Source organism: Clarias gariepinus, chromosome 11, assembly GCF_024256425.1.
Source record: "Clarias gariepinus isolate MV-2021 ecotype Netherlands chromosome 11, CGAR_prim_01v2, whole genome shotgun sequence".
Classification (NCBI taxonomy): domain Eukaryota; kingdom Metazoa; phylum Chordata; class Actinopteri; order Siluriformes; family Clariidae; genus Clarias; species Clarias gariepinus.
Window position 1 is genome coordinate 13,623,367 of NC_071110.1, and position 24,220 is coordinate 13,647,586.

Sequence of the window (24,220 nt, forward strand, 5' to 3'; positions counted from 1 at the left end):
TTAAACAAAATTTAAATGATTTCCAGATGCTTAGGTATTTTTTTTTTTCAATTTATTTGTATAAAATAATTGATCTGTTTATACACCTTTTGAGATGTGACGCTACAATACAACTTGTTTTAATGCAAACTGATTACGATAAGCACTTGTGGTTTATAATAATGATTTTAACATTATTTAACATCTTCACCTGTAATAACTTAATAACTCAATAACTTGCTTACATCCTTCAAAAGGGCGACATGTCCTTTAAAAAAAATTTTTTTAAAGGAGTCGTGTTCTAGTAGTGTCTGTTTTAATCTTGGTTTCGTTTTTAGCAGGAAGTGATGAGCATATTTCCTGGTAACGTTTATACGGAGGAGAAAGCATGAAACATCTTTTTCCTTATGAGGTAAATTGGTGTTTTAACAAGATATCAATTCAGACAAGGGTGTATGTTAGCTGGAATTATTTCTAAAACTCAATTCAACTGGAAAAGTGCTGACTCATGGATATGGGTGGGACTGAAATCCCAGAGATACTTCATTTAATTATTATATTACACCACCTCTGCCTTGCAAAACTAGTCTAAAACTAGGTCTTTAATGGGATTTATTCTTACACACATCACCCTGAGACTTGAGCAGCAGACTGACCGGCTGATTAAGCTGATCACCATCATCTATGTTAATGCATGCTCCAGGTCCTGATTAGCCCTAAGGGCACACGCCGTTTCCTAGTTATTAGCTCCTTGTCTATGATTCACTGCAAGTCTGATCAATAAGAGAGAGCGTGTGTATATGTGTGTATATGTGTGTGTGCGCACTTGTGCTCTGTAGTCACCAGATCTATACTGTGACTGATGGACTTTTATTTGCATCATGTTAAATGTGTGTGGTGTTTGTGGCGGTATAAATTTGATCGGGAGAATAAGAGAGATTGCTTTGTATTGTTTCACGTCACCCTGGCAGCTCAGTCGTTAAATACAATGAGTCAGGCTAAAAATAAGCTTTGTGACACACAGCTGTGTTAAAAGTGTTCACCAGGTGAAGAATGCATGACATTTCACGTGCCTTGTATTTCATATTCTGGCTCGGTAGATTCCAGGAAGGTAAATGAATGACGTGAATGGTTTTAAAAAGGAAAGGTTTAAATGCTGGACTTTTACTGGGTGTTTAACTTTTTTTGCTGTAACTAGGCTTCAGTTAAACACACACAATTTTTTTTTTTTTTTTAATAAATGTTCATCAGCATTATTTTAATATGGGTTTATTTTGTATATTGTTTTTAACTAATATAATCCCAAAGTGTTTTATTTCTCCTACACTGAAATGGTTCCTCAAGTAATTAGATAACAAAAAATAATCGAGGCAAAATCTTCTGCCTCAAAGCTTCTTTTAATTAATTTTAAAAGCTTGCGTTATGTTTTTGCACAATTATTTGTTTGGCGTGACACAGCGCACCAAGAAACACAGACGAAGAAGAAGCTCTTACGTCACCCACAAAGCGGAAGGAGATGCAAACAGTTAGCTGTGTATTGATTTGAGGGAGTGTTTTGTTACGGGCTGCAAAAATGGAAGGGAGCGATTTAAAAAAATATATATATATCAGCGAGCCAAGAGAAGAAGAAACCAGCAAGAGAAAATTACAGAGATTGTCCAAGGATTGGGATCATTTTTAATTTAAAAGTAAAAAAAATAAATAAATACTGTAGTGTGTCCATTGCAAGATCGAGCTTGCATACCATAAAAGCACGTCATCCATGCTAGAGCATCTCAACAGAAAGCATCCACTACACTACTCAGAGACCGGAGGGTCTTCACCTAAAACCGTGGTTCTCAAAGTGTGGGGCGCGCCCCACTAGTGGGGAATACATACATGACTGGTGGGGAGCAATGAACGGGAGGGAATTAGTGGAAAATAATAGGAAAGTACCTATTCTAATTCATGCTTTTCTTTATTGATAATAAAAAAATCGGACACTCAAAACTAAAAAATCATACGCAAAGAAATGGATCATTAATACAAGTAAATTAAAATAACATCAGAGAAAAAGTGGAACCATAGTACAACAATAAGGGTTTAACGTCGGCATGTTGATTGCAGAGGAACAATATTAAAAATTTATATTCTTTCAGGCAGTACTAGTCTGGCATTTCTAGTTTCCAGTTCGGCAACAAAGTTGCTTCTTGATCCTTCAGGCGCTGAACAGAAGGGAAGATCAATATCGTTCTACGCTTTTTGTTGGTGTGCGGCATTTTGCGATGTTCCCTAAATCATTCGTTGTGCCGTAGAGAATAATGGTGTTTATGCTTTTAAACATGTATAATTTAGGACGGATGTAGCTTAAACACAATGTAGGGAGGAAATATATGTGGGTATCTTATTCACGGGTTTATTTACGCAGCTATTGAATTCGGAGATGCGAATATCAAACTAACTTTACCGTGGACAAACAGGTGTTATGCGCTAAAATGCCCTCCGTGGCAGGGGGGGGGGGCATTTTAGAGCATAACAATGTTGTGCTTGGATTCATGGTGGGGATAGTGGGGCAAAGGAGAAACCCATGTGTGTTTTGTGTCTTAAACCGCTGGCAGCAGACAGCATGAGACCCAAGAAATTAGAAAGACACTTAGAGACAACACACCCCAGTCAAGTTAATAAGCCACTCGACTTCTTTGAAAGAAAGCTCTGGATAAGTAACGAAGTAAGCCTGTTATAACAATAGCATGTGTATTTTATCTGTTTTGATTTTATTGGTTTAGAAATTGATAGTTTGATAAATAGTAAACATGGCCGTGCTCGTTATCATTTTGTTGACAAGTGGGGCTTGAAAATTCGCCCACCGCCTTAAGTGGGGAATGACAGAAAATGTTTGAGAACCACTGACCTAAAATAACGTAACTTCAATGCATTGATAAAATGCTGTATGCATTTAAAAAATAAAAGTAGATTTTTCTAAAAAGAAAACCAAATCTTTGTTTAACCCATCCTGTCCCCTTCCCCCCTCCCCCTTCCTAGGTTTTGAATAAACACATAAAAAAAATTATCAATATAGATTCTGTGTTCTTTCCACCTTTTGCATTATTATTTTTTTGCCATGACTACAGTACACTGGACTGGGATTATAGAATGTAGACAGTTAAGATGGGTTAAAACACAGCATTAGTTTTCAGCTTCATAGTTGTTTTCAAGGGGTTTTATTTTGACCAAGTACACGACTGAGTCAACTTTGTTTTTCTGTCTCCTTTAGGTTGAATGAAGGAGTCATGGCTGAACACACCCCTCCACTGGAGTCCGGCCAGTTACTCAGCCCAGATCTGCCACTCCTCACACCACCACCTCCTCAACCTCCACCCAGCATGGTCAACGGAGACGGGGCCCAACAAGTAGGCATGCCAGGCTCTGCCTGCAGACAGCTGAGATTAATGACTCAGTTTGCATTCAGCGTATTATATCGTCGGATGCTAGTGTTCCATTTTGGTTTAAAGAGACTTGAGTTGCTTCGAATTAGACATCATTCACTAACTCTTGTCTGAATACTTACCATTAATAGAAACTTATTTTGCTCATTATTTACTCAGAACAGATGGTGAATAGGGTTATTATGGTATTAGGGTTAGTCACAGTGTATGATCAAACATTTACCTCCTGGTTGACGTTCTTAAAATTTCCATCTTCCTGATGGCGTATTGTGTGTAGTAGTCACATTCAAAATTTAGTAACCCCTTTTTATTTCTATGTGGTTTTGTGTAAAAACATAATCATCTAATCATAGTGGGACTTTTTTTATAAAAAGAAAAAAAACATGTTTATGCAATAGTTAGTAACATTTACTGCTGACACAGGATTTAAGATGGTAAGTTTTTACATTAACATTTACATTTAGGCATTTGGCAGACGCTCTTACTCAGATCGACTTACTTTTTTATCTCATTACACATCTGAGCAGTTGAGGGTTAAGAGCCTTGCTCAAGGCCCCAACAGTGGCAACTTGGTGGTTGTGGGGTTTGAACCTGGGAATATATTAATTAGTGCAGTTAATCCATTATTATTATTATTTTTTTGGTTAATCATTAGTAACAGTCTGTGATTAATCGCAACTAATCAATTTTTAAACAATCAGATTGTTGTACTACTTGTATTATAAACGTTTAATCTTGCAAGAAAGAATTGCACAACAATCTGGTGAAAGGAAACGTATTATGCTGTTTTATATCATCTCAAACGTTATTATTTAACAGATAAATTTTCTTGAATGGGGGTGTGGTAAACCACCACCAGCGGCGGGGCTAGGACTAGGTTTCTCATTGGACAATCAATAGCCTAGAGCATTAGCTGCCTGAACCACCTCTTCCACAGCTGACATCTTGTATATTCTTGTAAAAATAGTTTCCCCTTAAAGGCAGCTCGAGCACACACTAGCGCTATTTTTATTTTTTTCAAGAAGCGTCTTATAATGAAACTGGCTGTTCCACACACCAGGTGATGTTTTCTTGGTCGTCTTATAATCCGTGTTAAACATGCCATTATCTTACACAGCCTGGTAACCGCGCAGCAATTATTGGAAGCTATTAGGGTCAACTTGGTTATATAATAAATTTGCTTTAAAAATGGTACGATGGTAAAATTTTCTAATCACATGCGTTAAATTAATATATATAAAAAACACTTGAAATATATCAGGTTGTGTTTAATGAATCTATATAATGAGTTTTACTTATATTCTAACTTATTGAGATGTACCAGTACAGTAAATGTAACACTTTATTCCTGATAAAAAGAACAATTAACTAAATGACTAAAAAAAAAGTTCGTTTATTTTGATGAACGAGATTTAAAGAACCGAGTCACTAAAATGATTACAATTTCCCATCACTAATCTCCAGCACATCCAAATATAGTGGAACCTTGAATTATGAGCAGTTGGTTTTCATATTTCAAAACACTAATAAACCAAATCGAATATTTCCATAAGAAATAATGAAAAAATAAATACATAAAAATAATTAACACAAAATATTAAGTAAAAATAAAACAAATTAACCTGCACTTTACCTAAAAAAAAAAAAACAAAAAAAAAAACAGGCGCTGTGTGTGAAGCTAAAGTAGGGAGCCCCTCTCCCTCTTCTACCCACAATTCCGCAACGTAAGAGAGGAAAACCTCTGGCTCAGTTGTGATCACGTGACACTCGGTGTCAAAACAAGAAGCGCATGCATGATACATGATACTCATAAACCAAGACTTGTTCGTTTTCCACATCAAAATTTATAAAAAACTCATCTTGTCGAACATTTGCAACCCGCATTATTCGCAATTCGTGGTTCCACTGTATTCTGAATGGGGTTAAGCTTTGGACTCCATGGTGACCAGTCGATGTGTGAGACTGATGTCTCATGCTTATCCTTTCACAAATCGAGCCTGATAAATCCTGGCGTTGTTGTTATGGGAAAATCCATTCATAGAATAGCCTGTTAGTTCAGTATATTCAGGTTGTCTGCTTTTTGCTAAACCTAGACTTGACCAACTGAAGAAACTTCAGGTCATAATACTCTCCCCACAGGCTAACTTATAAATTATAAGTTTCTAACAATTCATTTTACAGTTCTTGACCTAATTTTAGTAGTTCCAGCAGTCTCCTTAGTCGTTTGCTTTTGTTGATGCATGACCACAGAATGTGACTTCTGACATGATTGTTTAAGAAATGAGAAGCAACTCACTGCATTAGTTATGTTTAATATAACTGAACCGTATTAGTCGCTGCAGTCATTATTTAATAGAAGACTGTTACCTTTTTGCTTACTTCAATCCAGGTGATGACTTTTTGTTTTTGAGCCCGACAAGTTTATAAACCCCAGTTGTTTTTGTCCCTTTTTTTGGACTTTCTCTAAATTATGCTACAGAAACCTCATGACTTACTCATTCATGATTAAGTGGAGTTGCTGACTCTGACTCACTGTATTATTGCACATCATTAAACGTATCACAAAACCAACTATAAACAAGTTCATGGTGGTGGTCAGGAAGCTCATCTTGGCCTTGGCATGACGGTTAATGGTGCTATGGGGAAGGATGTGAATAAAAACAAGACTAAATGACGGCATTACAGTGTCAATGCCGCATCTGTTTAAAGGGAGAAGTAAGAAAGTTTCATCACTGTATGTAAGGAAACCTGACAAATACTCCCCCCCCAACAGAATTCTTCACTTGATACTAAAATAGCTAGAAAATGCAAATCCCTTTATATCATTCTTCTCTTTTCTCATCATCCTTACCTCATCTTCCTTCCCCTCTGTTAATTTTATCACTTGTTCCTCGACTCATTCATGAATCTTGCAGCTTGTTAAATGCGGTGACACTGCGGTAACTGCATGTGACACGGAAATTCACATACAGTCCAAAAAATCTCTGTTTTCCCGAACAAAGAATAAACCTTTTTTTTTCCATTCAGGAGAAAAACTGTGTGTACGTGGCATGTAGCTGCCACTGTGTTGATTTGGTTGCATCTCACACATTTTAGGATTAGAGTAATAATGATCCTTTACTCATCTGAACAGGGAGGGCCAGTTTTATGGTAATTATAAAACATTTACAGAGCAAGTCACGTGTGTAACTCATTGGTTTGGAATTTAGGTATGTGGCTTTGTGCCCTTGCTCTTCAAATCCCGGTCAAGGGTGCCTCTGCAGGTGTAAACTATGTCTATGCGTGTCGTCCACTAATCTTTCCGATATGCTGAGTGTATTAGAGAGCGATAAAACACATAGTAAATATCAAGGTTGTGATTAAGTAAAGTGTTCGCGTGGATGGTAATATTTAAAGCCTGATGGCAAGTTTGTAGAATCATAATGGCGAGAAAATGGAGAGCTCGTTTGGCCCCGAAGGTGTCGTGGTGGTGCTCTTGATGAAAATGTAGTCTGATGGCTGATCCCGCTGTCCGTGACCTTTTCCAGCTACACGCTCGCACTGCCACCACCCTCCACCAACGCACTTGTTGCCCAGTGTGCTGCTTGGTATTAATGCCCCACTGGTCCATTACTCTTCAGCCAGATTAGAGTGGAAACTAGAGAGGCCAAATATCAGCGTTGCGCAGGAGTCACTGCCTAGCAGCATCGTCATCACTCTTTTACGAAAACCAAGCAGAATATGCATGACGCGATTCACATTTTCCATTCATTTGCCGCCCCCCCACCTTCCTTTCCCTCCTGTGCCTTTCTCCTCTCTCTCTCTTTCTGTCTCTGCCTGTTTGTCTGCGACAGATTTTGGCCCAGATGATTCAGACTCTTCACTATTATTTACTTCATCGTGAGGTACCCAGCTGTTTACCCACTTGTAAAGATTTTAGAGACCAGAACCATTTTTTTCTTTCCTTTTCTTTTTTTTTTTCTTTTTTCTTTTGCAAGGCTTTACCCATCAGCCCTGATACACGGCCTTTTAAGTTTTTCGTATTATTTTTGCTGCCTCTCAGGCTCATGATTTAAACACTGCCTTGAAACGTTTTTTGTTTCATGTATGCGCACCTTTGGGGTGTTAAGAGTCACATCTAACCTCGCACTGCTTTCGAGAGCCACAATTGAAATTTCTTGTGAATGGCAACGGCAGTCGCAGTAGACATAAAAGCCATGTTTGAGGTTTATAACCCATTGCTAGTGCGGCTATTAGTGAGTGCAAACTAAACCTCGTGCCTGTGTGAGAAAGGTGTGTCACAAAGCAGGGCTTTTAGGATAGTGAGACAGCTTTGGGGTTTAACCTGGGCTTAAAGGTATCACAAAAGGGGTTCAATATCTAGGTAGCTCAATCACTATAGCAACCTGCTTCAGAGAAGATTATGTCGTGAAGCACAAGCCTTAAATTGACCATACCTTGTCCGATTTATGGCTTTAACTTCCCTGCATCCGGAATCTATCCGTATAGGCAAATACAAATCGTTTTTATGTAAATTACATTTGACATTTTGCCTGCTGCTATCACTGTGTGCTTTGTTCATGAGTCACACGCAAAGGATGAAATTTGCAGATTGGTCTAAAAAGGTGATTGATTTAGCTGAGCAGCCATTCTTATAGAAGCGCCAATCGAACATAATCAATGTTTAGTTTCTCTTTTTGTTATGCATTAAAAGAAAACTGTACCAGGAAACGCATTATAGCCGAAGATGAGCGAAAAATAATCTACACTTTATAATTATAATCTACACGTTATAATTTAAACTTCTATTACCCGCATTGTCTCATCAGCGCTTTACGTTCAATACTAATGTCTCCCCAGTCACTACTGTTCAGGTGTAAAATGTTACATCAGATCACTTGTAACTGTGGCAAAAAGAGGCCCTGCTTGTGATTTGCACAAAAAAAAGAGAACCATGCAGTGATTCAATTATTATTATTTTTTTGTGTTCTGAGGTTGTACCTGGTGCTTTTATTTATTGAAAACATTGTGAGCACCATAGAGAAAGTCTTTTGGATATATACAAACAAAATTTAGATTGATTTTTAATATCAAAATAAGATAAGAAGGTAAATGAATTTAAGAGAATCGTTACTGGTGAGGAGATGTGAATTCATCACGAGTATGGAACAAAAATATTCTTAATCACCGACCAACCTCTAAAATTGTTACTTCCAGTTTTCTGGGATTCTTAAGAGCCAATATTGACACGTTTATCAGGAAAAACGTTTAACAATCAACAGTGCTTGTTACAGTCCCCTGAAAGCAGCCGTACGAGGATGAAGATTCACTTTTCATGACCAGTTAGCAGTGTCTGTGATCTCACGCAAGTGGAAGGAGCGGATAGCGCTGTCCCTCCGAGTGCGTTATGACGACGACCACCCCCCTCCTCCCCCAACCGTGCGTGCAAAATGATGCGGTTGGTGAAGTCATGTGGTTCGGAGGAAACACGTTATAGTCTGCAGCCCTCCTGACTGAGTGATTGTAGTAGCTTCAATGTGGAGCAGGAATTGGACATGACTAAATTAGGGAGGAAAAATCTGGGGGATAAAATAATAGAAAAAAATAATAATAAGAAAAAAAAATAAAAATAATAATTGAAAAATTGTTTGCCTTTTCTAAAAGTGAATTAACAAATTCCACAGCCGAAATCTGCAGAGAGTGCAGAAATCTAACCTCTAAACTGCTTTGAAGAGCCACAATTAATATTTTTTTTGACCGTTACAGTAGACATAAAAGCCTCGTTTGAGGTTTATACCCAGTGCTAGTGCGGCTGTTAGTGAGTACCACCTCATGCTTATATAGCATAAGATAAGTGCAGATAATTTTTGACTCATCCTAATATATCTTTGGAATCAAACAAGCTTTAAAGGTGCATAATAAGAGATTCCTGAACTGATTTTTGCTTGGTGTTCGTTATATGTTTAGTATTTCTGTAAGAAGTTGAATGCCTTTAGTGTGGATGTCACACAGGGAATTCGCTATGCAGTTATATTTGTGTTTAATAGGGGAAATGTAGATGATGTAATAGAGGCAGCAAGTGTTGGACTCAGATTTCCAGAATGCGATGCAGAGATACGACGAGTTGCACCGAGTTACATTTGAGGCACAACGGAGGAGCGAGGGTGCTGATAGAGGTGTTGGTGTGAAAGCTGACGCTTTGGAAGTTGATCTGTTAAAGTAGAGTCGTCTACAGCTGAGGAGGTTGGAGCTGAGCTGTTTAACTAGAGATGAAGCAAAAACTGGCACTGTTTAGCTTCACAGAATTTCAGTGCGAAATAACTGAATTATATTATTATTATTGACGAGCCCTTCAGGGGGAATACCTATACTTTTTAAATTAAGGTTTATATTTACGCATTATCTTCTGCTTTTATTTGTTCCCAGGTAGGAACAAAAGGACCCGTTAATAGTGGTCTTGCATACTTGGATGGCTGGATAGTAGGACGAATGTCTTCAAAAGAGTGACTTTGTCAGGTAGATTAAAGATAAACACATTTGGTTGATTTTTATTCACACTTTGGCTGATGTTGATGATGCAATTCTTCAGTTACCTGCGAGAAGATGACAGATTAAACCACACTTCTGTTAAAGTCCTGCAGCTGTTTAAGTAACTTTTACGTTGTTTAAACATTTGTTTAGCTTTTGATAACACTGCGGGGAACCATGTACACAGGGATAAATAAAGACAGGATAGAACTGATGAGATGTTCTGATAAAATAGTGAATGCTGCTTGTACAGTGAGTTAAAAAGGATCGAGGTATATGTCTCTTATGACACGCCAGCATACAAATATCTACTGTTCAGTTGAATAGAAACACTCTTATCCATATGAGGGACATCCTGGGAAACTATCAACTGGCTCTTGTTCTTTGTGAGTAAATGTGTCATGCATACACCTGTCAAAAAGATTGCAAATATTGGCACTCTACTGAAAAAGAAAAAGAAAAACATGCCGAATAGGCCCAGGCTGATGGGAGGTGAAATCTAAGCTTTAAGCTCATTGGAATGTTAAAAGAATGGTATCTGTAAAGAGTGGTGCCATGTCCAGTACACTTCAGTGTTGTTTAGTGTGACATTGTACATGGGAAGCATAATACATGCATTACTTCAAACATATGTCATTAGATTAGATATCATATACGATAGTTATTTGTAACTAGTATACGATGCAGAACACAGTATGAATGAAGTACCGCATCTCATAAGTTTATAAATTTTTGAGCAACTGTGTTGTCACTTTGTTGCTCTTGTGTATCTTTTGAATACGAATGTAGATAGTTCTCTGTTTAACCTAAAATGTCTATCTGTCTTATCCCAGCTAGCGGGCTAATTAGGTTTCTTAGTTAGCTAGTTAGTTTTTCTGTTAATTTATGTTGTCATGTCAATCTGTCTTGTCTCACTTGGCCAGCTAATTAGGTTTCTTAGTTAGCTAGTTAGTTTTCTGTTAATTTATGTTGTTAAGTTTATGTTGTATGTACCACCTTGGTCCTGGATGAATGTTGTTTAGTTTTACTGTGTATATGGTTGAAGTGACAACAAAAGCCTACTTGACTAAGTTTTAGAGTCTCCCTGGAGTAACTGACCATATGAACATAAACAGTCAATAGTCGTAGTATAGTATACACTATCAATTGTAGTAAGATAAGAACGACAGCTAAAACAAGGGACATAAAGTGTTGCCCCGTCACTAGTGGTGCGATGATTAATCAACATTGTCGACTAAAATATAATCACAAGCCTATTGTTAGTCGGCTTGCTCATCAGGGACAATCTGAGCGTTATAATTTATACATATTATTTTCACATTTCCATAAGTAAATTCGACTGTGGTAAGGTTGTTGGTGCCAGATTTTTATTTATTTATTTTTCACAGAAACTGCTGAATGCATTGTCCTTAGAGAGGTCAGAATTGAGTGGCTACCCTGGTTTTAGTTAATAAAACGCATCGCGTGAAACCTTGGGCTTGAGATCAAGTCACTGCGGATCCCCACGCAAATGGTGTAGTCCATGTTGTAGTGAGGATTCAAAAGAAAAATGCCAAGAAGTGAGCGTAACATTCCGTTTTTTTTTTGTTTTTTTATAAATACGCTCCATTTCACAAGGAAAAAATATAAGAACAAATTATATTTCTGTACCAGTTACAAGTAACAAGATTCGTAAATAGCAGAAAAGTATTAATATTTAGTTTGTTACAGAGGAAAAATAAGACACTTTGTGTTTAATGTGCCTACATTGTCCGAACTCAACACAACAGATGGCGTCTGAACAGAAGTGAATCTGTGGTGAATTGCTACAGCTGTATAAACCGCGAACTCTGTAATGCTGAGCCCACAAAAGAGTAAAATCATGCATACAGTATGCGACCAGTATTAAAGCTGATGCAACTCGCTACAACGAGGCACCAATACACCTCTCTTCTGCAGCGCCGCACTGTTAAGGTTCATCTTGTCTGGGAGATTACAGTAGCGCTACTTTTATATTTACCAATAAACCTTAGTATGCTAAGCTCACGGCAGGTTGTTTTGTATAGATAAAAATGAGAGCCAGGGTCTCCGCACAGCATATGAATCCTTTAAATTGAGTGAGATGGCCTTTTTGCTTTCAAATTAAACTCATTTGGGAACAGAAACTGACAGGCATAACTATTGGGTTTGCTCTTTTGTTTAGGGTGGAAAACTTGCAATTAAATTAATTTGTGATTTCTAATAAAATTCCATGTGCTGTGTGAAAAGTGAAATTCCTTTTGGACATCCCCTCTACAGTCTCTGTAGAAGTGATGTCACAACATCAAAACGTTTGTCTTGATGCCAATACTGTCAGGAATTTTAATATTTAGATAATTTACAGTCCAGTCTATTTGTAAGCACTGGCAGATATAGGCCTCTAATTTGTTATAGGTTCGATTAATTTGTGAGATATTGTAACTAGATTAGATTTAACATAATCCATGACTAGAGTATTTCATTTTCTCAGATTATTTTCAAGATGAAGCTATGTCTTTGATTTGGAGAATGTAGTTTTAATTCTGTGTGGAAAGAGTTGAAATATGGACTGCAATAAAAACTTTCCTTGTTTAAAGCAGTTAAGTTGTCGTTGACTCGACTACTCCTGGACTTTATGCAACATAGTGAGGTTATATGTGTAAAAACGTGTATCAGTTAATAATCTTTAAGATACCTATGGTATAAAAAGTAAAGAAATCTTGCATCCGTACTGTATCTAAATGCTGCAGTGGTTAAATCCCCTGTGATGTAGACAAGCGTTGATCCTTGTAGGATCCGACACAGTTGCCCAGATCAGGCACTTTTTCGACACTCCCTAACAAACTACATTACTATAAAGTGCCAGTGATATCAGTCGTTCTGAGTGATTACATTCAGCAGGCAGGCAAGGGAGAAATGTAGCAATATTTTCAGTTATGCTTGGTTTTCTGTCCACTTCCCAGAGTAAGAAAATACATATTTAGTCCCATTTGTGTTTATTTTCTAAGGAATATCACAAAGAACGTCAAATGTGCAGAGAAAGTATAAAACTGACACACTTTAAAGCAGAGTTTTTTTTTTTTTTTTTTTTTTTTTTTAAATAGACAATTTTCCATATTCCAGTTCAGGCACTCATCGTCCCAAGGCCTATGTCTTTTAGTTAAGTTTAGTTGCTGTTGCTTACCCCTGCTAGGGTTTTTCCCTGCTAAGTCACACGTCACTGCTGTCAGCACATAGAGTCCTGTTAGTCAGATCAGATAGGCATTTGCATAGTAGATGTTTTTTCCCCATCCCCCAAAATGCTGTTAGTACCGTTTTAAAAATTGTACTACAATACTAGTACCTTTTAAAAATGTATTATTATTTTTCTGTACCAGTATACAGTGCAACATTACCCTGTAGTGCCCTCTACTAAACTCAGCAGGGTGGGGCTGTTAGGAGAAATACTGCAATTAAATTGCCTTTTGCTTTAGTAGAGGTTTACATTTAGCCCTGTAGACTGTAGGACAAATTTCAATAAAGGGACAAGTTGGTATGAACAAGATTTTATAGGCGTTTTGCCTTAGCTCTCGTAATATTGTGACTTTATTCTAAAATTCTTGTATTATATACAAAATTCATAATCAAAATTATTTGAACGTTTAGAATAAAAGATTGTTTATCTTTAATAGCTTCCTTCCTTTTTAATGTATATTTTGAGGCATACAGATTAATAATTGGTTCAACATCAACCATAGAAACAAAACAATTACAGTGAAACCTTTGATCGTGAGTAACGCAGTTTGCAACAGTTTCGCAAGACAAGCAATACAAAGATTTTTAATCAATTTTGACTTGGAAAACGAACAAGTCTTGGTTTACGAGTACCAAGTATCATGTATCACGCATGCGCTTCTTGTTTTGATGCCAAGCGTCACATGATCACAACTGAACCAATAGGTTTTCTCTCTCTTGTGCTGCGCAATTGTGGGTAATCGCCTTCCCTGCTGGGTCTTAGTGTGCGTCTTTCACTGGTATAATCAACATCCGCTCATGCGTTTACTGTTTACTATAACACTGTGACCACGTGTGTGCACGTAAAATATATTTTATTTTGTGTCTGTATGCATGTGTGCAGCGTGCATGTAAAGCAAAAGCAAGTCTCATTAGAGAGGTTAAAGATCCATTTTCTTCCTCTGTATCAGCCTGTTCTTTTAGCTTCACGCACATACACAGCAACTGCGCGCGCTTATCTGTTGGGATTTATTTTTCCTTTTTTTAAAAAAGTAATGTGCATGTTTTCTTTTATTTTTACTTTATATTTTGTGTTAATTATTTTTCTGTATTTATTTTTTGGGGCTGTGGAACGAATAATTTAAGTTTCCTATTATTTCTTATGGAAAAATTTGATTTGGTTTATGAGTGTTTTGATATACGAGCCCGCTTCCAGAATGAATTATGCTCTTAATCCAAGGTTTTACTGTACTTAAAAATGTAATTTTGCACATAATGAGATGTTTAAATGTAAGGTGTTTCACAGAGGTTGGATGCTGCTCAGTGCTCTAGCACTTGCCTCCAAATGCTACCATCTGCTGCACCACACACATCAGACAAAGTGAGATCTGTTGGAGGGAAAAAAACAATTGAAAAAAAGATGCTATTTAGACTTGAATAACTTCTTCCTTTGTCAGTGGCTTGGCGGCTTCATCATTTCCCCCACTTGAATAGCCTATTAGCCTATTAGGCCATACGTTATACCATAAGCCATCACTTTTGAGTATAGCTAATTAACTTTCCTGGCAGTCACACTTATGACTGGCTGCACACTGATGCTTCTGTTGTAAATAAAATTCTCATTTGTTCACCCCTGTAATGATATGGGCTTAGTGAAATGTGGCCAGCAGAATTTTCTTTTTTCCTCCTGTGAAACCGGATGCTGAGTCATCGTTTGCGGCAGGCAGACTCGTATTCGTTTTTGCATACAGCGTTAGCCGAATAACCAGAAGTGATGAGGTATGCCATTCCTCGTTGAACCAGATGGAGAGGTTTATCCACAGTAGAAACGAAAGGCCATGATGCCGCATCTCTGCTCTCGAACATCAACCAGGGGGAGGCATGGATGTGGCTCAGAGGCAGCTCTGGAGTCATGAATTACAGCCTACCACAGCACCTGAGTAATGGCCAGATCTGTTCCTTCGCAAATCATAAAATGTCAGAAGTAAACATTAATCTTCTTGGTCCTTCCGTCTAACCCAGTGCCATTACTCCCTCTGGTCACTGCTGAACTAAGCAATGTTTCCATAGCAATGTGTCCACTCTTTTTTTTTTTTTTTTTTTTTTTTTTTTTTCTCCTCCCTCTCCCTTTCTGTCCCGCTCCCTTTGGGTGTGCGTGCGTCGTATAAAGGGAATGAAAATGGTGATGGCTGAGAAAATTCTAAGTAGGGCTAGCAGTGTCTCAAATAACAGCTCTTTCTATTCACTGCTCCGTAGACGAGTTCTTACTCTCGTCACCAGGAGCATGTTAATAACACCAAAAGGATAAGGTTGCATTTGCATAATAGGTTTCAGTAACACCAGGCCGCACCTATTCAAGCTCTCATGATGTCCTGCGAAATGCGGGCTGAAATTTTCTCTTTGTGTTTTGCCTGACCCGATTTGAGACGGGTAGTAGATCTTGTGTGAGAGTCTTGTTGTGGATTTAGATCTGGGTGCGATCTGAATGTTCCTTTTTTTTTCTTCTTCTTTTTTTTCTTTTTTTTGCAACACCTTGACTGAAATTTCACACAACACATTTTCATTGGGTACCATTTCCTGGTATTCTCACCATAAATACTAGAAGGATATGAATTCTTAATCCTAAGGTTAAAACCATTATAGGTTAAGAATTTATAGCTTTTTGACATGTTTGGTTAGTTGGTGGTTTGTTTCACCAATGCTGGAAATAAAGCCACATCAAGCACCCGCTTTTTCAGCATTAGGACACACACACACCAGAGAAGCCAGTCTGGGGGCCACTCATTTCTGGTTGCTTCCAGTCAGATTGATTTCATGGTCCCATCGTCATGTAAGTCGATACTCCCCGCAGTGACGCTCTCATTTTCTCCTGTCAGAGCCTTGTCTTTGCTGCTTAGCACCATCACCTCACTTCTCACCACTGGCACCAAGTGGGCTCTGTGGTTATTACTGTATTTTTGCCAAAACCTAGTTGGATGCATACGACGGGCATAACACTCATGCAGCAGATCCGCGTCCAGCTCCTCGCCAAGAAAAGAAAATTTACTTGGGTGATAGAAAGCATTTTTTGTGTGTGTGGGTAGTGTTCTGCTGTTTTGTTTGACAGCTGTTTCGAGCTTTGAGACGACAAATAAAGCAAAGGGCTCAAACATAATGGAGTTCACTGAGTGCTAGAGCACCATAATATGTTCTTAATGGAGCTTTTGGCTTCCACAATATTGCCGTTGCAGAAAACGGTAATGTGCAAGCTGAATTTCTGTTCTCTTTACATACAACTTTTTTGAGGTTATTTGCAAGTCAGGATTAGGGTTTTTTTTCTTTTTTTTATTGCTCTTCCTTTTAAGTGCTATTAATTGCTGTGTGAATAGACATGAAAATATTTATATTTAAATACATAGTAAAAAGCCACAAATGTGATGTGGATTGACAATTAGTCTGTGGTATGTTCTATGATCAATGCAGCTAACCGGATCGCACCTCTCTTACGTTTTTTTCACAAGGGCCTCAGGATCATTTCCGAGAACACTTGACCCCAAAGTCTGGTTCATTTTGATCTCAGTAAGAACACAATCGTTCTGCATTCAGGAACTTTGCACGAACTGGCCACTTGAAGAGGTGGTTTCCGGCATGGAAGCCAGGTCGCTGTTTAGATACGACAGCATCAGTGTTAATGCCTCCTTCAAAATAAAAAAAAATAAATAAAAATCTCCACATGTGTGTAGCTCGCACCAATCTCATTCTTTGACCCACACAGCCATAGTTAATACAGTGGGAAGACATGAGAGAGCATTATTGAACGTTGATTCTGACTACTCTGGATGTGTGCATGCCATTTGTTTTAGCAGCTTCAATAATATATATGAGTGATTCCATCTCAAATCAACCAGAGGGTTCCACCACATGATCACAGATTTTGCTGATTTTTTCACCACAAAAATTGAGATGGCTGCCATTTTTTAACGAGTGGGAGTTGGGACAAAAAAATTGGGGTTTTTTATTTTCATGGCAATATCAACAATTGGTGAAAAAATCAGCAAAATCTGAGAGGTGATGGTGGAAAATTTCTCTTTCATTGGTTGATTTGAGATGGAATTACTCATATATATATTTTATTATTTTTTTTTTCTTTCTAATGAACTAAATGAAGAATTTCTGAATAACTTTTTTTTTAAGCATAGACTTTATCATTAAGTACTCAATACTAAATCCGAATCCTTGTTACTCACTTAGACCCATCCATTTAGTTGTGCAGCAAAAAAAAAAAAAAAGCTAAATCCAAGGAAAGCTGATTTTCCAGATAATATTCCTTCTTGGGCCTTAAAGCAATGCACAGATAAGCTACTTTGTCATTTCTCAGTAATAACGCTTGTCCACAACAGAACAGCGTGATTTGCCACAGCTCAGCAACAAATGCAAATGCAGGAATATGTTTCGCAGCAGAGTGCTTGGATTGCTTCATCACAAATTTCTACTTCAGGAACCTTGAGGAGTTTGCTGGAGGTAATCAGATGGGGACTTGATGGGCATGAGTAATAAAATATAGAACTGATTTTGAAATGGGACCAAACATGTCTCACTTGATATAATCAAATGTTTTCCACATTTCTCTGAAAGTGAAATGTTTGTTTATGGCAGCCTATGCATCCTGTGTTGTTTACTTCATTATTGTACCCTATATAGGGAGCAAAACGGATGAATACGAAGTCATTTGAGAATTGCCCAAAATAGAAGGTGGATTTTATTAGGAAGATATGCAAGATGAAGCAAATAGTTATAAAATTTTACTGAGAGTAAATAAATATGAATATGTAACATTACATTTTTTACTCTTAAATATCTTGAAGAACGAACTTTGGAAAAAAAAACTTACACAACATTAACCTTTTACACATTTTTGTGCCATTAGGAAAGCAGTTCCAGCCAGACATTAATCAGGGCGACTGTGACGACTGTGTTTAATCAGTCAGTGCTCTACACTATTTTTGTCTCCTCCCGTATGTCCATGCTTCGCTTGCATGGTACCTGAGCAAGAAGAGTAACCAAATTCAGCTAAAAGATTAGAGTACAGAGTAACTGCCTGGTGGTGGAAATAGCGACAGCATGCATGATTATGGTAATTTGCTGAACTCTTCCATACCATCTGCTAAAGTGCTATTAATAAACTATTTCTGACAGTTGGGCATTGTAGCGAGTGAAAAATATGACCTCTTTCAAATGCAAAGTGTATTTTAAAGTTAGAATATTGTGCAAGAGTTAATTTTCTTAATTAAAAAAAAAAAAAGTGAATCTCTCATATACTACGGTAGGTTCATTACATGGCAAGTAAAACTGAGCAACGGTCCAGTTTTTTTTTTTTTTCCCCCTAGTCTCAGTAAGATGCTTCAGACGTTGTCTCTAGTTCTGGAATGGCTTGATACTAGACACTCTAGTCCATTTCCTAAAAAGATGTGTGCATGGCGGCTGCACTGACTCCAACCTCACTCTATCCCTTGTGAAGTTCTCCCCAGGCTTTGCTTGATAATCTTACTTTTTTTTTAAACCGTCTCTTTCTTTCCTGTCACCTTTTCCATGAATATAATTCAGTACAGCAGTCTGCAATCAGTCAGTCTTTTCAGCAGAGTTTATGTTGCTTACCTTCTTTTTGGTGTGTGTGTCCCTTTTTCAGGACTGTGTATTTCAACAATAATGTTGTAAAAATCCAAATAACTTTACAGATCTTCATTGTAAAGGGTTTAAACAATGTTTTCCATGCATTTTCAATTAACCATAATCAATTAATTAACATGCACCTGTGGAATGCTCGTTAAGACCTTAACAGCTTACAGAAAGTAGGCATTTAAGGTCACAGTTCTAAAAACGCAGGACACTAAAGAGACTTGTCTACCGACTGTGAAAAACACCCAAAGAAAGATGCCCAGGGTCCCTCCTCGTCTGCGTGATAAAACGATAGCGATATGTTTCGCGATAGACTCTTAAGTAGTATGGTCGCGATTCAAGTATAAAAGGAGACAAGATGGCGCTTCACATTGCTCATTCATTGAGTCTGCCCATGCTTCGTTGGATCTTATGTGCTTTTGGGTCCAAATCCTGATTGAATGTGTGTTGCTAGAACGTGGTGTTAGCTTCTCCGCTTTATTTTGTCGTTTCTCGCGGCAGCGCAACAGCCCGTTAATTCATGCCCATGCGGTGATGGGAAAGACAAACGAGTCGATGCATGTCCATTCTTTTATTTTCTGCGCTGTCAGGCGATATTACAAACTTCCGGGTGGATTCCGTACATAAATCAAACCAAAAACTACTAAAAGAAAACAGGTTCAGGCTCTATATTCCAGCTCATTCAACATTTTCGCGTTCACGCACATCGGACTGCATTACCCACAAAGCATTGCCCGCAGTGGACTACACTCCCGTAAACAGCTGCCGTAAAATCAACCTTTCTCCCTCAACAGCGGGTATAATTGTGTAAACTCTTGCTCTTGGCGTGAGAAAGTTCTTACAATGACTCGCGTGGTTATCCTGCCTGTTCACGCTATTTCCGTGTTTGGATTTACCGTCCACGCTACAAGGGCTAACTGCGAGTCTTCTGGTCCGCTCCCGGTTGACCGTGACAGTTGCATTAACAAAGGCTCTCGCTCTCTGGTAACCTAGCAATGTAGGGAGTGATACACTAACGTCAATCATGTAACAGTATCACGTTGGGTTGCGCCATGCCGTTGTCTCATGCTGGTCTGCTGGACTCCTCTGTAAAAGCAGAAAATGCACTTATTTTATTACACTTTATTAAGCATTTCTTACATTTTCTTTAATTTTACACCTTAAATATTAAGAGATAATTGTTAAGTGTTCATTGTGACTTTAGACGTATGTTTACATTTTAATTATTTAAGTTTTCCATGGTTCTTGACATTTCTGTCTTAATAACTGAGGGGACTATGATCAGAGGAAGGTTAAGTTTAAAATAAAAATGTTTAAATGTAATTTTTTTCATGGTCGTTATTTTAATGGGTTATAAAAAGATCAATAATTATCGATATTGACTGATATGAAACACTGATATCGTGATACAGTTTTCAGCCATATCGCCCAGCCCTAGTTTGCCGATTCGCTCATTAATTACTTTACGATTTATTAATAAACGTATTTATTAATTAAAAGTAATATTTATTTTTAAATAAATGATTTCTGTAACTTTGAGTCACAAGGTCATTGGATGATGTCATTAGAGACACAGTATAACACGTGTAACATGTCCAGTCAGTCAGCCAGCCGGCCGTGTTTCAGGCTAAGCAGCTTGAGAAATGAGCTGTGGTCAACAGCATAGTGAACAGGCTTATCAGTGTAATACCACTGCGTTCTTGGTACCCTGTAAGTGGTACTTTGCACCTTGTGAAGTGGGGTGGGGGCGGGGATCTATGGAAGCTTGGATGCGTCTCTGCAAATGTTTGCCCTGTTAAACCTATTTTTAAAAAACTTTAAGAAATTATAACATTAAATATACTTTTTCCTTTTCTATTACAGCAACTACAGAATGTACTAGCTTTCAGTTAGCAAGCTAATGGACAGTAAATAGCTACAAGCTAGCTGAAGAACATTTAGTGATGGCCAGTGTTATAGATTTAATTCAGTACTAATTAGTGTATACCAGATCTAACGGCCATACAGCTATAAAGCAGTAGCACAGTTTGAGCAGCCATGTCAATTTGACGTCTGTCAACTCGTGACTACAAATGATCATGTTAATGAGTTAAATTTTAAGACAAAGGGGAGTTTTTTTGTTTTTTGTTTTTTTTAGGTGGGGCTTCGTAGTTGCAGGTATTAGAACACAGCATTAGAACATCATGAAATATTTATGGACTATTGCGAGAAACCACAAGTCATGATGGACAAGGTTCAGAAAAAGCTTTGTACGTACAGTAAGAGGCAGGCGACTGAGGAAATACAACATACTAACGAGTTGAAATGGAAATCACCAGGTTTGTGTTGCGATTCTATAAGTATCACGATTTTTTAAATATCCAGAGTCAAAATAATAATTTTAAGATAAGACATACCTTTATTCACCCCACAGTGGGGAAATTTGTTAAAGCAGCAAAGACAAAAAATATTGCAAATATAAAGTAGAGTGTATAAGTAAAAGAAAATATAAACGATACAATAGTAAAGACTAATTGCACTAGGTAATATTACACAGTTTAAAAATAGTGGTGTTGTGAGAAAGTTAAGTTATTGTCAAAAGAACAAAAAAAAACCCCAGTAATAATAGTGTGTTATGGTGACTTGTTTCCTGAAAGCAAATATTTTTTTAGGTTTTGGTACAATTCCAAACAATTTCTACACAAATAATTTGTCAAAACAGTATGTTTTACTGCTTAACTGCCTGTTAATGTGTGAATAGTTTAGAGCACACCATCTGTATATGTACACGTGTATATTTGTTAATAAAATCTGTTAATATTGATATTTTTTTAATGTATAATTTTGGAGCCAGTGTGCTACACAGAAATCGCTATACATCACTGAATTTGATATTTTTCTCCAATATTTAATAACAACGTTTTCCACGTTACCTTAAAAGTACAAATCAGCTTCGCTTTAAATATAGGCCAAGATACTTCATGTTTGTTTTTTTTTTCATCAAACCTCATTTTATATATAAATCTATATGTTTTTTTCCTATGCTATCTTCTATGTACATCTCAATTACACACAACACTTCTTGATCCAAAAATTCTCCACACAACAGTTTGAGTCACTTGGCTGCAGTGCCACAGCGTTCAGTGGTAAACAATTGAAGAGGAACAAATACTGAGGCACCTGAGCCTTGACTCATGGACGGGGTAAAGACGTCAGCTGTTAACAGACGTAAACGCAACACCAGCACTGGCCCATCTCCAGGGCAATAAAGCCAGCACTAACTGCTGTAGCTGTGTTTGCTAATCACCCTTGCTTCCCCCTGCCTGACAGCCTTGCACTTCTTCCCAGCTAGTTCAGTGTGCCTATGACGCCACAAAAGGAATTACATGTCCCCGTCTCTAATCTCCCTAAGCAAATCATTTATTACTCATGCTGGGGAATATCTTATCTTTTGACATTTTAATTTCATAATTTGTGGTAAAGTTATTACAATAATTGGTCCTCTTTCTTTCTTTAATTTTCTTTTTTTCTTTCTCTTTTTGGCTGTGTTCCCCCCTGTAGTTTCTTCGATGGTGGTGGAAGAACCCAGTCTGTCCTAAATGATTGCTTGCTTGCTATAACACATTTTTTTCATGCCATTTTATTTATGAAGATTCTCATATAGAGCGATGGTGAGGACAGAGCAGGGTTGGGGAAAGAGAAAGAGAGAAAGAAAAGATTTCCAAGGTTTAAACTCTTCTTTTATCTAAAGCCTTTTTGAAAAGAACTTGAAGCTTTTGTGTTGGTTTGCAAACATAATGTACAGTAGGGAATTGTGTAAAAGCTTTGGGTTTGTGTGCTGCTGCTATCTTGAACTATATTGCCAGCCCTTTTCTGGGCTATTGCTGCTTTTCTGACTCAGTACTCAAATTTTATGGTTTGTTTCAAATGATAGTGACTTTTAAGCCTGAGAAAGGGTGTGTTAAGGTATATGACAAAGTAGCGTTCATCTAAATACTCAATCATTAACTGTTACTTAAACACCAGATTAGTGCCACAACACAGCAACTAATGAGACGGTCCTCCAAACTCATTTTCTTGCACATCGATCATAGTATTAATAGAAGCTGTGCAGCAGCTCCCTGTGCGAAAAAGTGTGGGGTGGGAGATGAGGAATAATGTGCAGGGTGTGTTGATGTGTGTACTTACATGGAAGGACATTCCGTGACAGGTGGACCGTCGAGAAGGACAGCCGCTTGAGCTGTGTGTTTGCCCACATCTTACGTGAGCACATTGAAAGTCTTCCAACCTGGTGCTGCTTCGATAATATATAATGCGAAAATAACATTCCAAATAAAGTGTTTTTATTTCATTTTCTAATTAAATTGTCAGCACTCAGTCAATTAAATATTCAAAGCACAGCTTTTCTCTATAAGAACTCAAGGATTAAAAAGTCAGTTCAACCCCCCCCCCCCCCAAAAAAAAAAAGAAAAAAAAATTGTTTAGTAATTGTATTTTTTTTTTTCTTTAACAAATCAAGATAATAAATACAAAATGCAGTTTTTAAATAATAATTATACTATTAAGGTAAAATTTTCATGAAGTTATTAAACATGCCTGGCCCTCTGTGGAAAATGTAATGGGTCATAATTATAATAAAAAAAAAAGTTACTTTATTATTTTTTTTATTTATTGATTGCTGAATCAGGAATGAACTGCGATTACCCACATTTCCTGAAAATCTTGATTAAATTTTACCTGCCACACCCAGGCCTGATTACTGCCAGACTTGCTAATTCAAGAAATCACTTGAAATTGAACCTGTCGAACAAAGTAAAGTTCGCTAAAGATCTCCAAAAATAAAAAAAATAAAAAAATCTATGCTGCGATCTAAAGAAATTCAATAACCGATAAAAAGTAATTGTGATGCATCAGTCTGGAAAGGGTTACTAAGCCATTTTTAAAGCTTTTGGATCACGGTGAGGGCCATTTTCCACAAATAAAGAAAACTTGGAACAGTGGCGAACCTTCCCTACCAAAATTACTCCAGGAGCACAGCGCCGACTGCGGATCCATGATCTTATAAAAGACCACAGAACAACATTTAAAGTCCTGCAGGGCTCACTGTGCTTCACTTGAGGTCAGTGTTCATGATTTAACATGGGCAAAATGGGTAAAATGCCATCTATGGGAGAGTTTCAAGGCGAAAGCCATTGCTGACCAAAGAGAACACAAAGGTTCATCTCACGATGCAGACGACTCATTGCCATTTATCGCAAATGCTTGATTGCAGTTGTTGCCGCCAAGGATGACACAACCACTTATTTGCTTTAGGGGCAATTACTTTTTCACATACGGCCAAGCAGGTTTGGAAAGCATTTTTCCCCCTTAATGAATGAAATCATCATTTAAAAACTGCATTGTGTATTTATGCTGTTTTTTTTTTATGTGATATAAAAATTTGTTTGGTGATCTCAATTATTAAA

At 37.6% G+C, this 24,220-nt stretch overlaps 1 protein-coding gene across 5 annotated transcripts in view; it reads left to right on the top strand.

Moving 5' to 3' along the window:
- fndc3a (fibronectin type III domain containing 3A) overlaps positions 1-24,220 on the top strand; it is an 86,234-nt gene that overhangs the window by 13,234 nt on the left and 48,780 nt on the right. For 3 of the 5 annotated variants that reach the window (XM_053506997.1, XM_053506998.1, XM_053506999.1), the window contains exon 2: positions 3,233-3,368. In XM_053506997.1, the coding sequence (XP_053362972.1) occupies positions 3,249-3,368 (120 nt within the window). In that variant the 5' untranslated portion in view covers positions 3,233-3,248. Of the gene's footprint in view, positions 1-317; positions 392-3,232; positions 3,369-24,220 lie in introns of all 5 variants that reach the window. The other 2 variants (XM_053506996.1, XM_053507000.1) reach the window with 1 other exon arrangement.